Source organism: Parasteatoda tepidariorum, chromosome 2 (assembly GCF_043381705.1).
Source record: "Parasteatoda tepidariorum isolate YZ-2023 chromosome 2, CAS_Ptep_4.0, whole genome shotgun sequence".
Lineage (NCBI taxonomy): Eukaryota > Metazoa > Arthropoda > Arachnida > Araneae > Theridiidae > Parasteatoda > Parasteatoda tepidariorum.
In genome coordinates this window covers 28,788,572-28,806,732 of record NC_092205.1, presented here as the reverse complement: position 1 = coordinate 28,806,732, position 18,161 = coordinate 28,788,572, and the positions used below count along the sequence as shown (strand labels likewise).

The following is an 18,161-nucleotide window of genomic DNA, read 5'->3' as shown; positions in this document are numbered from 1 at the left end:
ATGCTGCTTAATATTTATTTTTTAAATTTTTATTTAAATTGGGACTTTACTCTATTGACTGCTGTAGATGTAATTATTGCTATTGGTAACTGATATTTTCTAAAAGATATCTTTAGGGATTTAATTACTGTCTCACACCTAATTCTGATAACTTGATTAAAAATATAGTAAACATTAGGTTTATCTTTACATGGATACTTAAAAAAAAAGAAAAAGAAAAGAATGGTTACTTCAAAAAATGAAATATATATATAAACATTGAGATAAAGTAGTCTCTTTTTTATCTCATCTCATAATGCAATAGTCTATTTTAAAGTGAATTGGTACCTCCTTACTCTTGGGCTCTACAGTCCATGAAAGATCTTGGTCTCCTGGCTTCATTCTCCCATATGTTTGATCTTTATCTTGCACTTTTTAATTTTCAAATCTCCCTCTATCTCATATTACAGCCATTTTTTACCGGGATGTCCAAGATTTCTCCTTGACTCTAGTCTTCCTATATAGATTTTCTTCAATGCTGTTTCATCACTTATTCGCTCCAAGTGACCGAGAAATTTGATTTGTTTTTGTTATTATATTTACTCTTTTTCTTAAGAGCTGTTTAACTCTAAATTACTCTTAATTATCCACAAGTCTCTATGATTGATTAGTTCATATATATTTTTCTTAGAATCTTTCTTTTAAAAATAGAAGGTCCATATATTTTCAGTAGAATCTTTCAATCTTGCGTAACAACGTTTCTTTTCATTTGGATAACAGTTGTTATATCACATTATGCTTTTTAAAAACTTTTTTTTTACGTGGATTGAATGGTGGTTATTCGTGCAATATTTGCAGAATTCTATGTTTAAAAATAAAATCAATAAATTTCTGCTCTTTGCTAACTTTGAATGCTAACTTTGAAACGTACTTTTGAATGCTCTTGTTACCTTCACAGATCCCTGTTTCAATCTTTTCTTTTTTGCTGTTAATGCAATTGATTTTCTCATTGTTTATAAAATTCTGACATTATTACAACATGATCACTTCTAGGACATGCATTTCAGTGATAAATATTTGATCAATATTTGTTTTGTGCATGAAAACAACATTCTTTAATTTATCTTTTGTTTGCAGAAAGGAAAAAAAAGGAAATTAAGAACTTAAAAAAAGAAAAACTACCTGTTGCGAAAAGAAAAATCGGATAATTTCTTCTACCTACTATCACCTGTCTAAGTTAACGCTGTAAAGACTTAAGATAAAATTATTGCAAGTGTATTAAATGAAGTATCTATTACCTGTTTAAAAATGTTTTTTTTTTTATTATATATTTTTAGGAGGCTTTTATAGCTTTGATGTCTGAAAATGGCCGTACAGTTCTCAGGAGCAGGCTTTACCCGCCCAGGCCCAGTTCAGATTTTACTACAGGGTAAAACTAAATTTCTTTCACTTTAAAAATGACTTTATGATTATTAACATCCATGTTGTTATTCGAAATAAAGTAATTAAAACCAGTAGTTTCAATTCAAAAAAAGAAAGAGTATACTTTATGTTCGTTGATTTAAATCACGATTTAAATCAACCAACCCTGCACATGCTATATTTTCGGTTCAATTAAGCAAGAACCTTCCTTGATACCCGTGTTTCAACTCTGAGGAGAGATCTTGTTTATTGAATCGAAATTATAGTTTGTCAGTTTTTGTGCTATTATATTTTATTTGTTCATTATCTTTATTTTCTTTCAATAATTTTAATCACTTCATTTTTTCATTAAAAAAAAAGTCATCGATTTTTTTTTGTTTAAAATGAAAACACAATGAGATATGCTTTTAGTGAGATTTTTTTTTTGCTTATTGAGAATTATAGAATTTTTATGAATGTACAATCATATATACCAGGGGTGGCGAAACTTTATACACCAACGTGCCATTTTTTCTAAAAAGTTGTTTAATGAAATCACAGATGTGCCGTCAAATAATTTTGACTTCATTATTATTGGGCAAATAATAATACTAAATACTATCAACTCAAAACTCTTTATTCGCATTGAAAAGAAAATACATTTTGCAATGTCTTAGTTATATGCGTAATTCAACTTAAAGTAGTATCAGTGGGACTTCTGTTATTGCAGATTAAATGACAAATAACTTATATAAGATATTAGTTTCAGCAGGACTGTTGATTTTTGCTAGTAATTTATTGTTAGCTTGTTTTTTATGGTTATTATTTGTTTTTTAAGCATTAATTGTAAATTTTTTTATTAATAATTGTTTATTATTATTTTTTTTGTGAATTTTGATTTNGGTTTTTTCAATAAAACCCAGGTGGGTTGGGTTTTTTCAAAAATCCCCGGGTTTTTTCAAACCCTGTAGTGCAATAACAATTGTGGTCAGTGGCGTGCCCAAAATATTGTGTCGCGTATCATTGGTTCGCCATCCTTGATATATACTATTTACTAGCAAAAAATGATAAATAATTAAAAAAAATTCTGAAGCAGCGTTAAGAAAATATATAAATGCAAAAATTACGTGTTTGTCTAGAATTAATATTTTCTGTCAATTCCTTCTGTTATATTTCAATTAAAAATAGTTCTTTTTCCTTGGTAGTAATTATAAAAATGACATTGTTAGTACCCTGCATAAATCCTATCATTAGATCAATAGTTATTGAAAGTCTTATTTTATTATTTGCAATTTTGTTAATTATTTAAAGTGCATTAATAATTAACTGCATTGATATTAAACTTGAAGAAAGAATATAGGATATTCTTTATTCTTAGTAAAGACATTTAGTGCTTATTTTATTTTGAGGGGCTGTCAATGTAAGAGATACCCAGTCATTATTAATATTTTTTTTATTAAAGGAATGAAACTTTTGAATTGTTATTAAAACTAATTTTAAAATAAGTTTTCAATATTTTTTTCTCTAGCTTGGTTGCATTCAAGTTTGCTAAGGATGCTGCAGAAGTTATGCATCGAATGAATAAGAAACCCCCATTGAATATGGAGATGACTTATGCTCACAAGAAGAAGCACTCAAGGATAAGGGTAGAAATTAGTTTTTAGTTTAATCCATTGACTCTAAAACTGTGTTTAACACCTTTTTTTTAAAACCCAATCTGAGTTGGTTTTATTGTTTTCATTTTTTATAATGTTACATAGTTTAACACTTTTTTGGTTTAATTTTTGCTTCAAAAGGGAACGATTTTAGTTATAAAGAAAACTTTCCTGGGAAAATGATTAAATAATGAATTAAAATAATTAAATTGCTTTAATTTTATTGTAGTACCATGTTTTCATTCTGGTATTAATAAAAGGCTTTTACATTAACTCCTCTTCTGTGACTAGGAAACGTAAGTATAATATTGGGGTCGCAGAAAAATGCTGTTTTCTGTTTTATATCTTTGTTTTTAAATATTTAAGCTACAATTTCTTGTTTTTCTTTTTTATGTTAAAATGAAGTAAGTGCATAACCAACACAACTAACTACATCACTACTGTTTATTTTACAAGTTTTTATAACAGTTTTTGAATTACTCTTGGAATTATGTATTTAGAATTAGTTTCTCTGTGATCAATAAAATAATTAATTGTGTCGACGTTTATTGAAAGCAACATAAGTTAATGCTAATTTCATATTATCCAGTATTTTATCATGGTTTGAAATTTGTACTTTAATCAGATTTAAATGTATTTGTGAAAGCTTTCCTGATTGTTGATGTCTGTTGTGTTTATAAAGTTTGTATGATTGGGAAACTGTCTAAGAGAAAATTGTACCAGCCTATTTATTAACTGAACTTTACTGTTTATTGTAATCTGAGTTTTTTTAAAATTTTTTAGGGTGACAACCAAAGTGACTCATCATCTGGTTCACATTCAAGAATGCCACCTCAGTCATCCGTTTCTGATGAAGTTCCGTCCCTGGGTAATAAAGGTAGGTGTGCAAAATTTAAAATTAATTTTATGTATTTTTTCTCTTTTTTTGTACTATTCATTTATTCACAAAACTAACTGTAAAGTATGCAACCATTATAAATATTAGAATAAAATAAATTCTTATTACATCTATTCCTTCATACAAATTTGAGCTTTGACTCTCCTCTTGGAATTGCGATAATACATTTTTAATATTTAATAATTAAACTTATTTTTTTAACAGTTTTAATCTGTTAACCATGCCATAAATCAGTTCCTTAATTCAACAACAGTATTTTAACTGATAACTAGGGTTTAAAAAAAACTGGTATTTTGTTTAAAAGGCACATAGACACTTTAAACCCATCTTTTGGGGTTTTAATTTTTATTTTGAGAGAATAATATTAGCTAAAAAAGAACTATTTCACCATAGTATAGTTCAATTAATTAATAAATAAATTGAAAAAATGGCTAAAATTTTGTTCAGTCTTTTTCTGCTGATATTAATAATTTAGATTTTCCTACCTTATTCTTGTGTTTTTGGGTGGGTTGAAAATCCTGTTAAAAACTAAATCAAAATCCTTCATAGTGAATCCATAAATGAATATGCTGAGAAATGAATAAAATATATTAGAAAATTGTTGTCATTCTTGTTATCACTGCTAATATAAAATGTTTTTTGTATGAGTAATTTAAATGGTTTTTTACCAGCTTTTTTATTTAATTTTTTCAAATTTATTTTAATCTAAAATTTATTTTTTGAGGGATTAGTATAAGATACCTTTTCTTTTTATGTAAAGATTAAGTTGGCAATTAGCTTATTGTATTTAAATTTTTTGTTATTTCCTAAAGTCCTAGTGAAAGTATCTGCTGTAAGATGTATATGTATTTAGTTGAATTACATGTTTTAGTTATACAAATGCTTTGAATAACATCCTATCATTTACAGTTAGATTATTTGAATGATTTCAACTATTAAACACATTTGTAAACATATTTTCTTATGTTAATATTTTTTTGGATGAACATTAAATTGTGTAAATTAAAATAATTACTGGTTATAGTATTTTATTTACGTTTCATATGATATTTTTGTATCAGATGTTAAGTAAGAAATTTATTATCATTTAGGTCGTGGAAGTTTTCTTAGTAATGCCTTAAAGTTCTCAAAATCTCCGGTAAGTATAATATAATTTCTTAATTCAATACTACATTTTTGTGTGTATGTCAATTTTTAAAATATTTTGCTTCTTATTCAACAAACTGTTTTAAATAACATAGCATATATTTTTTCATTTAAACAAATAAAAAAATGCCTAATAAGAAATTAACTATCTTAGACAGAGCTTACCGTTTATCATTTGAATTCTGTCCATATTTTAGGTTGACCTTCAAAATGACTCTTCTTCATTTGATTCACATTCAAAAAAGAAACCTCTGTCAACTACTTCTGATCCTGTTCCTTCCTTGGGTGGTAAAGGTAAATGTGTGCAATTTAAAATTCATTTTGCAAATTTTTATTTTCTGTATCAGATGCAATTTTCAATAAGGCTCTATAAATCTCAAATATCTGGATGAATCAATATCTTAAATGATAAAAATTGTTATAACAAATGAAAAAGTCAGGGTTTGCGTTATTTAAACTATTGTTTTGGAAGAATTTTTTAGATTTTTAGTTTTTGGATTGAATGAAAATTTTATTTTACTGTATTAATAAAATCGTTTACTGTAAATTACCTAATCTTGGGGTTCATATCATTACAAAATGCCTTCAACAGAAAATACATTTAATAATAATAGAAAAAAAAAGGAATGATGTTAATGCTATTTTCTCAGAGAGGATTCTGAATAATAATTCACATTTACATTACTGCACTGAGCACCATCTGTTTGTTTTGAGAAATATTTATCCCATATATATTTCTCAAATTTAAAGTAGCTATACTTTAAAAAAAAAAAAAATTTACTTTTTTATACTTAATGAACAATTCTATAAAGATTATAACTCAGTAATGTTAATCTAATTCCTAAAATAATATTTTTTGCTAACATTAGTTCAAACTACTTGCTAAAACACTTCTTTATCTATGGAATTATTAAAATTTAAATAAATAAAGTATCAAGTAAGGTAATTAAATTATCATATGAATAATAATCAAACAATTTTTAGGATGCAAATTATTTCTTATGCGAATTGTTTTTTCAATTAAGCAATATTGCAAGATAAAATGTTCCAATAATAATAAATGTGAATTTAAATTTCAAATAGAGTGTTAAAAAATTTATAATTACAATACTTAACTTCAAATAAAATGTTCAAATTAAGTTAATTGTTCACTCCTAAATTATGTAATAAATTTATGGGACATTTGATTATTGACATTTCAGGTTTCAAAGCACATGCTCTTATTTTGTTTTCACGTTCTTGAAATGTTTCCTCAATTTTTACTTCTCACTTCTTGGAATTTCGTCTTGCATTGAAACAATATCATTTACCTAAAAACTGCTATTACCTTTATCTAGATTGACATAATTGACAGCTCTTAAATTAAAAAGATAGTCTTTCTCAATTTCCCTTAAAATTGATTTAACAGCCTCTCTCGGTATTTTTTTTAACCAATATTTTTCGATCATACAGTCATTCCCTGATAATTAGAAAGATGGTAAACTTATCAATCGTTGTGTTCCAAGCTGCACATGGGATGATGTACGAGGAAAAGTTTCTGGCGAGCCTGTAGTCACATACATAATGGGTCTAGAGTTGATCAAAGCTTCAATTTCACACGGAACTGTTTCTAGTTCTTCACTAGTTGAAAATTATTTCCTCAGAAATTTCCTAAGAATGATTTTCAATAAATGAATTTCCACGCTATTCCTTTTGAGGAATAAAACTTGCTTATTTCTTAACTGCTAAACATAGTCCGTGTTTTTTTTCTTTCTTTTCGAGTCAAATTCTGCTCATTTGAATGTTGGAGCATTGCCTGAATAAATAACAGAGCTAAGTCTTCACCTTGATGTAAGTAAGTAAAATACTTCAGTTGTTTAACTGGAAACTATTTCCAAGTGCATTGCTCCTGTTATTGCACAGGTACAGTCCGCAAATAAAAAAAGAGAAGATATCACTCTGAATAACTTTTGTTCTGATGATCAGGTTTTCACGAACTAAATGTCAATCTTAATGGTTCCTAGGGGTGATTTCAAATATGCTAATTACAGGGGTCGCATTCCCCCTAAAATTCATAAAATTCCTAAAAGTATGTGCAAACCCAAAAATTCCTAAAAATCTGATAAAATTTTGTTGGTGTTCCTAAAAAATTAGAGTTATAGGCTAAATATAAATAAAAAAGCAATAATCTAAAATATAAGAATTTAACTACAATAATTAAAACTGTTTTAATTTTGCCACATGGGAATTCTGACCCTGAGAGAGGTTTTACGATAAATAAAGCAATGCTTAATGTGAGTCACCATGAGAATACTATTATGTCTCTTAGACTAATCAAAGATACCATTCAAAATTATCGAGGAGTGTTGAAGATCACCACAACACTATTGAGGGCAGTAAAAGAATCTCACAAATCATATCAAGAATATCTTAAAAATGATCATGATTAATTTGTTTTTCCCTAACTTCTAATATAAATTGCTGATTAGAAATCTAATAATATCACACAATAGTTTTTCTTAATAAAGTAAGGTAAAGGGTAATAATAAAGTTTTGATTAAGAAGGTAAAAATTAAATAAAAATCCAAGTTGGTGTTAATTTATTTTTTCTCTTGATTTATTCTCACTTTTGTCTGTTCCTGAATTATGCACTTAATTTCTGATAGGTAATATGTAAAGTTGAAATTTCATTTTTACACTTTAGAGATTTCATTCTTGACTTAATAAATTTCAGAGCTTTATTTTATGGCTTGCAATTATTTATGATATGTGTGGATGAATTGTAATAATCTTCTGTTATGTAATAAACTACCGTGTGATCTGTTTTTATCCTAGCAAAATCATATATTACCCCTAAAATTTACCTAAAATTTTTTGAAAAAAGTTCCTAAAATTACCCTAAAATTTTAAAAAACTTTGCTGCTACCCCTGTAATTAATTAGTGCTAACTATTAATTAAGCTATAATCAGACACAAAAGCATACTTTCTCTGATAAAACTTTTTTTTAACATATTTGGAATTCTGATTCAAAATTTCGTAAAAATTGGGTCACAATAAAGATAATTTAAAACAACCATAAGGAAACTGAGTGAATGACAAGAAGACAGAACAATGTGTTTCTCCATTGCTAAGCAACCAAGAGGAACAACTGTTTTCTTTGCTTTCTGGGCAAAGAAAACTGTTTTCTTTTTAATTTCCTTTGAAAATAAAATTTCAACAGTTTAATAAATTATTTATGATTTTCCAAGATTTCAGAATCTGTACGTTGAACTTTTGATCTGGCATTATTTATTTTTTTAAAGCTGTTTTAGCGTCATTTGAATGAAAAGTTTGTACAAAAACCAAATTTACATAAGCTATACATTTATGAAGAGTTGTAGGGCTAATTGCGTTTACTGCTCAGTTCGAGTCTCTTAGGTTTATAATTATTACATTATGTACTAAAATTTCACTGAATTTGGAAAACTAATAAAAAATTTAATATAATTCTATTTTTTTCATTTTTTCAAACATATTGGGAAAACTATTAATGATTTATGTGATGAATAGGCTTGTAGGTATTACATACAAAATTTTTAAGTGTTTAAATAGATATAAGTTTTCTTATTTCACATATATGTCCTTGTGTAATGATATTTTGAAATATATCTATAATATAGCATCACTTTCAAGATATACATATTTTTTTCAAACTTATTTGTTTAATATTGAAAATTGTAATTCATTTTGTAATTAATCTCATTTCATATGATATGTGATATTTTCTGCATAACATTTTGGAAGTCACATTTAAATTTTATAAAATTAGTTTTATCTTTATTTTGATTGGTGATGATACATAAGAAATATATGAATGACATGAGAAATATGATATATATAAGAAAAACATGATGTAATAAATATTAAAGAAAAACAATGACTCCCACTTCTTTCATAAATAAGTTTAAGATTTGCTTTATTATTGCAGCATGTTAAAATTCATTTTCAAGACTTTTGTATAAAATTCTTTTTCAAGGTAATATATCTATATTTATATATAATACCTTTCTATACAATTATTACTAAAAGCAACCTTTAATTTATACTATTTGCAAAATGTATCATTTTCAGCTGTATTTTCAGCTGTAGGATAAACATTAAAAGGTATAAACTCAAATAATTACTCATGTTCTTTCTATATATCATTTGGCATTTTTGTATCAATTGTTAAATAAAAAGTTTCTTTTCTTTAGGTCGTGGAAACCTTTTTAGTAATGACTCGAAATTCCCAGTAAGTAATTCCTTAATTCAATACTGTGCTTTCATGTGTATATCAGTATATGAACTGATTTTCTTAAATTTCACTTAACTATTTCCTTTAAAAAGTAATCATAGCATTTATTTTCCAATTGTTTCATTTAAATCATTTTTTTTAAGATTCACAATTGCATAAAATTTAAAAAAATTTATGATATAGGAGTTGATATATATAGTATATGATAACAAGATAATTACAGATAATTATTTTTTTCTAAATAATATTTTTATGAGGTTCACCCTTGTTGCATTTATTTAAAATTATTTTGTGAAGTCTTATAGTATGTTTTTTCTTTTCAAAGCGTCTAAGAGTAGTATTGGATGGTCAAAAGCGATCTTCTGAAATTATTTCTTTACCTCCATCAGACCTCCCACAACTGGTTGAAAACCCATTTCTGAAATGTTTATGTTGTGATAATGTTGGTATGTAAAATATTTTATTTCACTACACTTTCAATTTCATTTTATGTGAGAAAGTTAGAACATTTCATCAAGACTTTACCGTCTTAGTAAGGTATAAGGTTGAGTGTATATCTAAACTATTCTTCACCTTTAGAGGTCATTTTTGACCCCAATGTGTATAAATTTTCCCTTAAAGTAATGTAAGGTTTCTGTTTGAAAGAAAAAAAAACAGTTGTGTTAAAAGTGAAAAAAAGTCCTACAGGTTTTTAAGCTTTTCTAACTTTTTAACAAAGTGGATACTATAACAAATTTATGAAAACTTTTACTTCCGAAACAAAATAATTGTTTATTATCATTTAAATGAAGACTTTCCAAACTATTAAAACTACAGTTATAATAAAGCTTTAGTTGTTATATAATTCAGTTAAATTAACTTTATATCTGAATTAAGATGCATTCAACATATTTAGAGAGCATACTAACATACCTTCCAGGGGTCTGTCCAGGCCAAATTTACTACCGTTTAGCCCTGTGGCAGAATTTTTTCAGGCTTTCTGCAACAAACTTCCCTAACACTAAGAGAACCGTCGAGTTTACAGAAGAAAGTATAGACTAAAAATGTATAAAAAAGTTTTAATTGTAAAAGTAATATTTTATAAATTCTAATATTATAGGTGATATTTTCGCATTTTGATGCCGGAGAAATGCACTGATTATTTTCTCATTCGAATTTTTTAAATCATCACGCAAATTGAAATTCGTAAATAATTTAAATGATAATAAATTAAAAAATCATAAAAACCGTACGTAACTACCAAAATAAAGATCAACGACAAAATCACGCAAATAGGACTCTTTTAAAAAAGAGATACTAAAATATGTGTATGTAAAACATGGCGTTCCAAAATGAAAGAAATATCATTTCTACTATTGCGATTTCTGAATTTTTTATTTTATATTATTAATTTGAAATTCTAGCTGATGACAGTTATTACCGATTTTGTTAAAATCTCAAATGAGAATTCATCATGATTTTCATCTTTCCTCTCTGATGCGCAAGAAAGGTATATTTGAAAAAAAATTCTGCAGGGGAAAAAAAACATTTTTCGTAGAGAGGAAAATCAAAATGTTTCCAATCCCAAATGAAAAAATTTTCTGCAAAAACTCTGTAACGTTCTGCAACAATGTCGCCGTAATTCTGCCACAGGGCCCTTTAGTGGAACCTTCACAAAAGACTCTTTCTTAAAATTTTATTTTAGTATCCCTTAAGAAAGGATAAATCCATATTTTTGTGTTGATTTTTTTGATATAATTTATAATTTTCACAAATTAGGACTAAATTTTCACAAAATAGGTACCTCTCAGAAAAATCTAGACAGACCCCTGCCTTCAATTAGGGCAACCTGTTTGTCCTTGGAATTTTTTTTTTTATGTATTTCAATTATGTTCTGAAACTAATTATATACTCTTTTAAGATTGCATTGGATTGAAATTGACTTAGGCTTCATGTAATTTTTTTAAATTTGTAGATTAAATCTTTCCATTGTACATTAATCTTTCATCTTTAGTTCATATTGAATTCATGATAAATTCAGTATATGAGCGTTTTCCTTAAGCTTTATTCAACAGTCAATTTAGATACTATATAGACTTAAGAAGAAAAATTTTAAATATTTCAAATGAAACCTCATTTTCCCCCTTCAAATTTCACTACAATCTACAAAATGGTTAGTTTTAATAATATTGAAAGAAAAATTAAATTACGAATTTTTGTGGTGATTTCTCTCTCTCTCTTTGAAAAAAATCTCTTCTATTATCACTGATGGAACACCTGATATTGGTCCTGACATAGTATCCTAGAGGGTTCTGGGAAATATATTCTAGCATTGTTAAATAGCTACTAATTATTCTGCATTTTACATAAGCTTTTTACATTTCTGCTGTATTTTCTGCCTTACTGCCCTGAGATGTATGTTCTAATTTCAAAAATCCATACTTTAAATTTACTCCTCATGTTTTGTATTATTCAAACCTAATTCAAGAGTAATGGTTGTAAAAATATTGTCATTTTTAAACCTATGTGAATGTTTGCTGTTATAACTGTCCAAGAATGGTCAGAATTGAATAGTATTAAAAGTAATAGGAATCTAAAAACGTGTTGAAAATTCGTAGTCATGGGTGCAAGTCTTCCGTCCCCAGGACGGATTTCCGTCTTTCGAAAGTGTCCGCGGACGGAAGTAAGACGGAAACAAGACTGACTCGAAGACGGAAATAGGGGAAAAAAATTTCTGTCCTTAAAAATATTTTTTAGGTCTACGTTATTGGTCTACTTTCTTTGTTGTTATTTTACAGGGATGACAGACTTCCGCGGAAATCCGCTTTTTTCTCCCAATTTTTAAAATTTCCGACCATGTTCCAAAAACTAAAATTTTTGAAGAGTTAAATTAAAGAACTCTAGTCGCCTGAACGATAGTTGGATTACCGCGACTTCCGCTATAGAGTGGAAAGGAGTCTAAGCGTTTCGTTTCTGACCACCGTTATTTGATTTCTTTTGTTTGGCTGATTTTCCGAATTTTAAATGTTAGGAACTGCGCCGGAATCGCTAAAATCGCGATTTTTAATCAGACGATTTTAATATCAATCATCGATTTTCGTATTTAACTGATTTAAAAGTTACGTGCTGCGATTTTTTTTTTCGCTATTTAAAACTCGTACTAGCAATTCCTATTCACTCAATTTAAATATCCAATATCGCGATTTGTGTTTAAGCGTTTTTAAAACCCAATATCGCGATTTGTATTCTCGCGAGTTTAAAATCCAACGTCACAATTCGTATTCACGCATTTTAGAATCCAATATTTCGATTCATTATCACGCAGTTGTATCGTTTTTCGTATTTGTACGCTATTTAAAAATTACTCATTGCGATTCGTTTTGACCTGATCTAAAAATTATGCATCGTTATTCTTAATTACGCGATTTAAAAATTCAATATCACAATTTGTATTTAAGCGGTTTTAAAACCCAATATCGCTATTTGTATTCTCGCGAGTTTAAAATACAACGTCGTGATTCGTATTCACTCATTTTTAAATCCAATATTTCGATTCATTATCACGCAGTTGTAATATCAGATATCGTTTTTCGTATTTGTACGCTATTTAAAAATTACTCATTGCGATTCGTATTCACGTGATCTAAAAATTCTTCATCGTGATTCTTATTTACGCGATTTAAAAATTCAATATCGCTATTTGTATTTTCGCGTTTTTAAAATCCAACAGCGCTATTCTTATTCACGTGATTTTAAAATTCAAAATCGTGATTCATATTCACGCGATTTTAAAATCCAATATAGTGATTCATATTCACGCGATTTTAAAATCCAATATCGCGATTCTTCAAAGAAGTAGAAGTAAGTTTTTTCTTGAATTAGTTACTGTAAAGATGTGGTATATTTTTCATTAGTAAGCAATTTAATAGTTGTGCCTTCCTATAATTGCTTAATTTTTTTTGATATGGTAGTCAAAATTTTAAAATTCTATTTCGGAAAAATTTGAAGTTAACTGTCTAAATGCTTCTCCCACTTTAAATATTAAATAAGAATCTCCCAGCATAGTTAAAAGTTGCTTTTATAATTCTCAGTATCATATAGAGCACCCCTCCCCCCCTTCCTCCCAGTGACATGCTTTGTAAAAGTTCAGCTTTTTTTATTTTTGTCCACTTTCATACCTGTATATTATCAAAAGACAGATGAATAAATATTTTTTGTACAGTATTTAAACTTGATGTATTATGGTAAAGCTTTCTTAGATAGTTTGCATATGTCGAGGGGATATTGTGTATGTTAGGTATTTCAGTCAAAAAATTTTTAGTCTTGGCCTTTTTTCCAACTTGCACCCATGTTCGTAGTTAAAGACTTTAAACAATAGACTTTGAATATGATGGAAGTAGTGGAAATCAGAATTGTAGAAATCCTAGAGTGCCTAGTTCAAAATGAGCTTATCGTTATAAAATTTGAGGAAAAATAACTGGATTTTAAAACTTTATTGAAATTTCTTTGATTGTACCTTTTTCAATTAGATTACAAATGCTGTTTATGTAATAATCAAAATAAATTCTTTTCATTATTAGCATTTATAAAAATGGTCAAATCTTAACAGTTATTAATAAATTGCTCATGAACTAATACCTCACAACTAATACCTGTACCTCGTAATTTCTGGTTTTTCGCTCTCTCTTTTTGTTTGTAAAAGCTACTATGTAAAAGATACTTGCAGAAATTAAGTCTGTGTCACACATTTTTAGGATCCAATATTGCAATTTTTATTCAAACATTTGTATTCATTCAATTACTTTGTATTTGCAATATCAAACATTATTCAGAATTTAAAACTTCCATGTTGCAATTTGTATTTTTATATTTTTAAAATCCTATATTGTGATTCACATACACAGAAGTTTAATATCAAACATGGTTTTTCGTATTCACATGGTCTAAAAATTATACATTGTAATTTGTATTTACACAATTTTAAAATTCCATATTCCAATTTGTATTTTTAAAATATAATATCATGATTTACATTCACAAGAACTTTAAATCCAATATCGTAATTCTTGTTAAAAGTTTTTTGTAAATTAGTTACTATAAAGGTGTGATATTCTTCATTAGTAGGCAGTTTAACTATATAAATTAGGTTAAATATGAAACATGTATGGTATATAAAATAATATCTTTGTATTTATTTTTTCCACATAAAATTTTAAGGGTTTTTCACTTTTAATTATGTTTGAAAAAAATAAGGACAGAGACATAAGAAAGTTAATTTTTATTGTTGATTTTTTTATTTTGAATACAGCTTTAAGTTATCAAAATTTCATTGTTAAGTCCATTTTCTTTTTTCATATTACTTAAAAGCTCATAAAAAACATGTTGATTAAAGCTTAAGAACATAAGTCAGCATATTTTAATTTTATTTTATTTGAAATTTACTTTGAATAGAAAAATGTTAGGAATTGTATTTAAATGTTATATTTTTGATTTCAAAATGATAAAAGCAAAAAGAGTGTTTTCACATTGTATTTTTGTATTTTAGGAAAATTTTCCTGTGCTACATGTAAAGGGCCATATTGCTCATCCAAATGTCAAGTGGAAGATTGGCCAAAACATAAGCTTTCATGCAAGTAAGAATTTAATTTAAATATAATCCCTTATCTTTTCATGCAGATAGGTGCAGACAAGTAAAAGATATTACTTTTGCACTTTGCTAGGGTGCAGCATTTATAAAATATAAGTAGGGAGTGTCTGGCAGAATTAAGAAATGACCTCATCAGTAGCCAGCATTTATATTTTTAATGCTGGCCTCTTTTAAAAACTTTTTCAAAAGTCATTTTAAAACTTCTTCAAAAATGTTTTTGTAGAGAGACAGTTTGAGAATTTATAATAAACAATAAAAAAGCAGTACAATAATCATATTTTTGGGAAATTATTGAAACTCTACTTAAATTTCAAAAGTCTAATCTTAATACAAATTTTAACAAAAATTATAAGTTGAGGGCTTATTAACTAACTGGTGATTTTTTTAAAAATAAATATCCATGCTTAATCTTTTTAAATTGTGGTTTTTAAAGAATTAAACTAAGTAAATAAACTTGTTTTTCTTCAAATTTTTTTCTTTTCTGTCTTTCTTAATTTGCAACATATTTTTCTCAATTTTGTATAAAATATATCTACATTTAAGAAAATTTATTACAGACTCTTTTTTTTTTCTTTTGAATTATTTTACTTATGTAATTAAATGTTAGTGATATAAAGAGATTGGTTTTTGTATTCTGTAATTATTTCTCTCCCCATTTTCTGTGACTTGTTATGACTAATTAAGTGGTTTAAAAAATAAAATTCCTTAACTTTTAACTGAGCAGTTGAAGAGTTTTCTTATATCAACGAGAGCCATTATTTTTTTAATAAAAGTGATATTAATAGAAAAACATTTGGTTCCCTTTTTGGGCAGTCCCTTTTAACAAATATTGATCTTCTCTTTTTCTGTTATGGTTTCTTTCTTATTTAGGAAAACTATTGGGAGCCTGTTTATGATTTAGAAAAGCAAAAGTTTTGTGAACCAAATACTTTGCTTAGTGTTAAGACATTTTTTTTAAAGAATCAAATACACTTAGTAGATGGCAGATTTTTAGGTTTATTTGTTTCCGTACCACTGAAATACACAATTTGTTTTATTTTTTTGGAGGTGGGGGGCAGCATATCGCAAATACTGTAAACTATCATGATTTTTGCCAACTTTGGCCTCAGAAGGCTGTAATTGTAGATCCTGATTTGGAAGAAATATATCTGATTCTCACATGTATTACTAACTTCTTTATATAAGTGCAGATATATGTTCAAGATGTATAACTTAAGAAATAAATGGAAATTTAAAAAAAGATATCCCAAATATTAACTTTAAGAAAATATATTTTGTTACTTAAATTGCTTATACAGTATTAAATTAAGGTAATCGGTACTAATTAGGTTTCTCAAATAATAATCTTCTTTATTTTTAATATTTTTGATTTTGCAATTTTTCTTTTTTTTACATTTGTACAAATTTGTATGAAGTAAATTTTCAGAACAAACACTTAATCTGCAAAAATTGCCATAAACAAAATTTTTATAATCTAATAAGATTGAACTTTCTTAATTATATTAATTAAGCTTTCATTATTTTTTTCAAATTGTTTCTAATAGTTCTCATAAAAGGTCTCGAGACAGCAGCTACGTATCTGAAAGTAGCGGCTCTGACAGTGAAAAGAAATCTCTGCCTTCTAAATTTGCTGTACCAAAAACTGTCAACAAACAGCCTGTTTTACAAGTAAGTGTGCATTGCATTTTATAATGTTAACTTCTCTTCAGTATGCTTGGAAACATGGGTGCAAGTCTTCCGTCCCCAGGACGGATTTCCGTCTTTCGAAAGTGTCCGCGGACGGAAACAAGACTGACTCGAAGACGGAAATAGGAAAAAAATTTTTCTGTCCATAAAAATATTTTTTAGGTCTACGTTATTGGTCGACTTTCTTTGTTGTTATTTTACAGGGATGAAAGACTTCCGCTGAAATCCGCTTTTTTCTCTCCCAATTTTTAAAATTTCCGACCATGTTCCAAAAAACTAAAATTTTTGGAGAGTTCAATTAAAGAGCCCAAGCCGCCCGAACGATAGTTGGATTGCCGCGACTTCCGCTATAGAGTGGAAAGGAGTCTAAGCGTTTCGTTTCTGACCACCGTTATTTGATTTCTTTTGTTAGGCTGATTTTCCGAATTTTAAATGTTAGGAACGGCGCCGGAATCGCTAAAATCGCGATTTTTAATCAGACGATTTTAATATCAATCATAGATTTTCGTATTTAACTAATTTAAAAGTTACGTGCTGCGATTTTTTTTTACGCTATTTAAAACTCGTACTAGCAATTCCTATTCACCCAATTTAAGTATCCAATATCGCAATTTGTGTTTAAACGTTTTTAAAACCCAATATCGCGATTTGTGTTTAAGCGTTTTTAAAACCCAATATCGCGATTTGTATTCTCGCGAGTTCAAAAATCCAACATCACAATTCGTATTCACGCATTTTATGAATCCAATATTTCGATTCATTATCACGCAGTTGTATCGTTTTTTGTATTTGTACGCTATTTAAAAATTACTCATTGCGATTCGTATTCACGTGATCTAAAAATTCTGCATTGTGATTCTTAATTATGCGATTTAAAAGTTCAATGCCGCAATTTGTACTTTCGTGTTTTTAAAATCCAACAGCGCGATTCATATTCACGTGATTTTAATATCCAAAATCGCGATTCTTATTCACGCAATTATAAAATTCAATATCGCTATTCATGTTCACGCGATTTTAAAATCCAACCTCAGAATTCATATTCAAGTGATTTTATAATCCAAAATCGCGATTCATATTCACGCGATTTTATATTCATAAATTGCGATTCATATTCACGCGATTTTATAATCCGAAATCGCGATTCATATTCACGCGATTTTAAAATCCAATATCGTGATTTGTATTTTCGTGTTTTTAAAATCCAACTGCACGATTCATATTCACGCGATTTTTAAATCCAAAATCGCGATTCATATTCACACAAATTTAAAATCCAATATCACGATTCATATTCATACGAATATAAAATTCAATGCCGCAATTTGTACTTTCGTGTTTTTAAAATCCAACAGCGCGATTCATATTCACGTGATTTTAATATCCAAAATCGCGATTCTTATTCACGCAATTATAAAATTCAATATCGCTATTCATGTTCACGCGATTTTAAAATCCAACCTCAGAATTCATATTCAAGTGATTTTATAATCCAAAATCGCGATTCATATTCACGC

The 18,161-nt window shown here is 27.6% G+C and overlaps 1 protein-coding gene across 2 annotated transcripts in view; it reads left to right on the top strand.

Annotated features, from left to right (window-relative positions):
• Positions 1-18,161, top strand: part of LOC107449610 (protein tudor) — a 65,414-nt gene that overhangs the window by 12,083 nt on the left and 35,170 nt on the right. For both annotated transcript variants that reach the window (XM_043044029.2, XM_071177393.1), the window contains 9 exons: positions 1,254-1,408; positions 2,909-3,026; positions 3,819-3,912; positions 5,025-5,071; positions 5,277-5,373; positions 9,292-9,329; positions 9,658-9,778; positions 14,857-14,944; positions 16,503-16,626. In XM_043044029.2, the coding sequence (XP_042899963.1) occupies positions 1,335-1,408; positions 2,909-3,026; positions 3,819-3,912; positions 5,025-5,071; positions 5,277-5,373; positions 9,292-9,329; positions 9,658-9,778; positions 14,857-14,944; positions 16,503-16,626 (801 nt within the window). In that variant the 5' untranslated portion in view covers positions 1,254-1,334. The remainder of the gene's footprint in view (positions 1-1,253; positions 1,409-2,908; positions 3,027-3,818; positions 3,913-5,024; positions 5,072-5,276; positions 5,374-9,291; positions 9,330-9,657; positions 9,779-14,856; positions 14,945-16,502; positions 16,627-18,161) is intronic.